The 4,564-nt window shown below is 37.0% G+C and overlaps 1 protein-coding gene across 1 annotated transcript; it reads right to left on the bottom strand.

The window, feature by feature from the left end:
• Positions 1 to 50: 50 nt before the first annotated feature.
• Positions 51 to 4,550, bottom strand: LOC104911408 (N-acetylneuraminate 9-O-acetyltransferase-like). Its single transcript, XM_010712555.3, has 5 exons — positions 4,364 to 4,550; positions 2,988 to 3,067; positions 2,005 to 2,106; positions 833 to 973; positions 51 to 308 (listed from the first exon to the last, which is right to left on the bottom strand). Exons 1-5 carry the CDS (start codon positions 4,473 to 4,475, stop codon positions 168 to 170), a joined length of 576 nt encoding a protein of 191 aa, XP_010710857.1. The 5' UTR covers positions 4,476 to 4,550; the 3' UTR covers positions 51 to 167.
• Positions 4,551 to 4,564: the final 14 nt, after the last annotated feature.

Here is a 4,564-nt window from a genome sequence, read left to right as displayed (position 1 = left end):
AAAAAGGAAAAAAAGAAAAAGAAAAGAAAGTTAAAGATGAGACTATGGGTGACAAGTAGGTTACACACACACACATACAACTTTATTCACTTTACCCAAACCACAGGTGTATCATATATACATATTCACACATTTAACATAAACAGTTTTTTATGAACAGTTTATAATTAAAAACAGCCTGCAGATTGCCAGTCTGGATTTATTATTGTAGGAAAAAGGAACATCATTACCTGCACCACTGAAACAGAAGGATGCAGTTCATTGCACTCCGCTTTGTTCTTACAGCTACTAGCCCAAATGGAATAGGTCTGCAAGATACAAATATCAGCTGAGTTACAGTGGTGGGTAACACTGACAAATGAAACAGCAGATAGACTATTTTGAAGTGTTTCAGCAGTATTTGGCTGTGGGGCAGTAACAGGAGCAAAACGCAGTGCTTAGGTTTGTGTTTCTCCCAAATCCCTTTTTGCAACTGACAAATACCATAATTATTCACACACAAAGATGAAAACACAATGTTGACAATTATTTTTTTTAAACCACATTTAGACTATCGATAAAGGGTGAAGGTAAGAGCTCCATTATCTATCATATTATTTATCTGTTTTTCTTACAGTTTTTGCAGTGATGTGAAAAACTGATGAAGTTTTCACCTACAGTTGACTGAAAACTATATGAGTGAGTAGATGGTTCAGGCTGCACAAAAATACACAGCTGAAGCATCCCCAGATCAAGAACTGATTTTTAAATTAGTATATTCTCTAAATGAGAGCTCCAAAACCAGAAGGAATTCTTTAACAAGTATAATCAACCTTGTAAATGAGGTACCTACCAAAAAGGATACAATTGAAATAAATAATAAAACATTTGAAACTCTGCTGGAGAAAAGCGGATCTCCCTTTCCTTCTGAAATCATCTGATGCTTCTGCAATGCCAGATAAATAAAAGCAAACAGCATCCCATGAAAAACCACCTGTAAAAGACAACATAATGAATATTTCATGGCTTACACGTACTTCAGGCACAAACTTCTACAACAGAAAAGCTACAGTATAATCCATTTGCAATACCAAAGCCCAGGGATTTACTGAAACTAACAAAAATAGGTTTCCTACACCAGGTTGTCATAAGCTGCTTTTTTTTAAACTTAGCTGAAATTCTAAGGATAAACCATTCTTACTAATTCTTCCCAGGATGTTAAAGACATGAAGTTTCAGGACAATGAAGTTTCAAGATGCTTTCAAGTACCCACCATCCTCTCTGCAATCTGTGCCAATGCTTGAAATGTGCTTTCTCTGGGGAAAACTCACGAGGCCCTGGCCTTCTCCCAAGTTGGCAGGTGAAAATATTCAAGAAGCAATACAAGCGCTTTCCTCTCTCACAGGCACAATTCTTCAGCTGAGTGTTTTATGAAGTTATGCCAACTTCTCATTAGCTAGCAACATGATGCTATTTCAGGCTTGTCTTGTGTTGCTTGTCTTCAGTGTTAATGTGGGACTTCCTTGTCAGCAACATCACAGAATATGCACTGTTCACAACCAACAGAGCTCTATGTCTGAAATGCTGCAAGGCAGTGCCCCAGGAACTCCACAGATTTAAGTTACTTAAGAGTGCCAGAGGGAAAAGAACACAAGTGATTCAGCTACGAGTCAGGTTAGTAGATAAACACTTTCACCTCAGACAATCCATTTACCTTTATAAGAAGGTAAAAAAAAGAACTGTGTCACTCTGTTTTATTTCACAATAACATTTCAGAGGAAAGATAAAAATCTGATCACTTTTTAAGCAACTAAGCAGGACGTAGCAGTAAGCAAGCCAACATCCCTCTTTAAAGCAAGGTCTTTGCAGAATTAAGGTGGATGTGTCTTAGGCTTAAAGTGAACAACCCACCGTGACAAACTCCTGTTTCCTCTAGAGGAAAGGGAACCAACCCTCCCAAACTCCCAAATTAAAAAAAAATATACACTTAAAAGTACAGTATAAAGGTCTGTAAGTGGTACATACGTAACGATCCAACTTCCACCTAAACCACCATTCATAGACATTCCCATTCAGTTCAAAACACTTGGACAGAGGCCAAAAAGAAAATACCTTCTCAAATGCACCCTGTGAAAAAACAAACATCACAAAAGCAATTAACCATATTTACTAAATTTCATATCAAAAGACAGCTAACTGATTTATGTCATTCCAGCTTCACTAGTTTAGATAATCTGAACTTGAAGCTTAGTGGTGTTACCAAAATAATTGGCTTCCTCTGAAGCATTCCCTATCCCTGCCAAAGCTAATAAATAAACGAAGTCAAAAATACTTGTTCAGATGAGAAAGATACCTTTTTCTGCCTCCCCACAAAGGTACTGGCACTCCTTCCATTTTGTATTGGAGGCTCAAAGGGAGAGATCCACATATACATTGGGATAACTAATGCAAGCTCCACAAAAGAGTAGAGTGCAGTAGGCTTAAAACCAATAGAGGATTAAAAAACACAGAAGCCACTGTAAATTCTAGAGGGACAGGTGCTGCCCTTATTTATGTCATCCATACTTGCAGTAAGCAAGAGGATGGTAATTCAGCATGAGATTCACTCTTTGGATAAAGCATCGAAGCCAACAGCAGGTCCCTGAGAGACACAGGTGTCTGTAACACCATATGCTGATACAAAACCTGCTAACTCCGAACACATTAAAAACAAAACCAACCACACACACAAAAAAATCATCACTAAACCAAAGAAAACATCCATACACCTTCATATTTATTACATTTGTAGTAGCATTACAAAGAAATAAGATACTGAACTGTGCTTTTTTCCAGCAACCACACCAATTCAAAACCAAAATAAACAGAAGGTTCCATTTCATCTTCTGTATGTGTGACAAAGAAGCAAATATTCAAGCAGTAAAATGTAGAAATAGTTACTTTTATTGTCAAACGTAGAGATAGTTAATAATATTGTTAGTCAGTAAGGATACGAGAAGTTTACAAACCTGAGAATATGACAGAAAATATATACAGGCCAGTAAGCAAATCAGTTTAAGAAGTAAACCAAAGTGCCATAAGCAGTTCCCTGAGGAAAAAATAAATTAATTGATTTATGGTCATTCATTTTTCCACTAGTGAATACAAGGAAACATTTCATTGAAACTGCCAACTATTTAGTGTGACTATGCTTAGTACTAGAAAGAATCATAAATAGATAGTCAAATATTATGAAGGATACTTTACCACTACCTAGATGCTTACATTTTACTTTAAGTAACTAAAATAAACAATTACAGTAATTTTCAATCTAACAATCCTACATTTAACCTCACACCTAAAACCAGAATCAGCATCCACACAAATGGAAACAGAATGTTTTCAAACAGAATTTCTTCAAATAAATAATATTCTAAAGCCTCTGCTTTCCCAAATATTCAACACAGGCACCTCTTACTCTAGTTGAGCAAAAAATAAATAAAATAGTATCCATCAGCTTTTGTTATGTGAAATAAGAAGAGCATATATCATTAAACTCAGGGGTACCAGCTCTGGAGTACATTAAGGACAAGCGTCTTCTTAAGACAAGACAGAGAAACTGTTCCTTGAAGCTGACAATTAATACTAAAGTCTACTCAAGTCCACTCCAACACCTATTCCTGGCACGCATTTGATGCATTTCATTTTTCTATCTGCAGACTGTAAAACTTGCATTTTATTCTCTACATTGGGAAAGGGGATCTAAGACTCTTAGGTTTGTAAGTTCTAAATTAGATGAATTAATTAACAGCCATTTACCACAAGGTGACAGCTCTTCTCAGAAGTATAATCCATGAAAAACTGGGATTTCACCTCAATTTTTATTTCTAGTTTTCACATCCCAAGAAATGCTTTATACAGTTCCCTTAATCTAAGGGGCCAAAGATAAACCTCAAGCCCTTATTTGGCAGGACGAGGCAGAATCAGTGCTCAGGATGGATCAGCACGTTGGCAATCCAGAATGGCAATGTGCAGATGCTCACTGCTCATGCTGCACCACTCCTTAACGATGGCAGTAATTTCAGCCAGCAAAAACAGTGCAATCTGTGTTTTTAGCTTCCATTTATTAGTGCTACAGCTCTTGATAGAATACATTTCTGATGGTCAAAGCTATTAAAAAGAATCATATACGACTACAACCAGAGATAGAGGTTATCAGCTGTTTTACTTTTTCAACTGATACATCATTCATCTGTAACAACCTATTTCTGTGAGCAGTCACTTAACGTGTTTGTACTATTGTACAAAAAGGCTGAGATCTACAAACAGCAGCTTTCTGCATGATTATCATCTGCAGGAGCACGTAAATGTTTTAGAGCAGAAGGGCAGAAGAGCATTATCTTACCATTTGCTTTCTTCTGGACTATCTGAGGCCACATAGCCAAGGTGGCATAAATGATCATAAACCAGACAGTAACGAGAGGCACAAAGTAGTAGAACTGGTATGGTCGGTCCATCACTATGCACAGTACCACGACCAAGAAATTGAGGCGAAATAATACCTGAAGGGAGCCAGAGGAAAGAATGCATTCTCATGTAGAGTAAA

This window comes from Meleagris gallopavo, chromosome 6 (genome assembly GCF_000146605.3).
Source record: "Meleagris gallopavo isolate NT-WF06-2002-E0010 breed Aviagen turkey brand Nicholas breeding stock chromosome 6, Turkey_5.1, whole genome shotgun sequence".
Lineage (NCBI taxonomy): Eukaryota > Metazoa > Chordata > Aves > Galliformes > Phasianidae > Meleagris > Meleagris gallopavo.
Note: the sequence above shows the minus strand (reverse complement) of the source record. Positions and strands in the feature narration are given on the sequence as shown.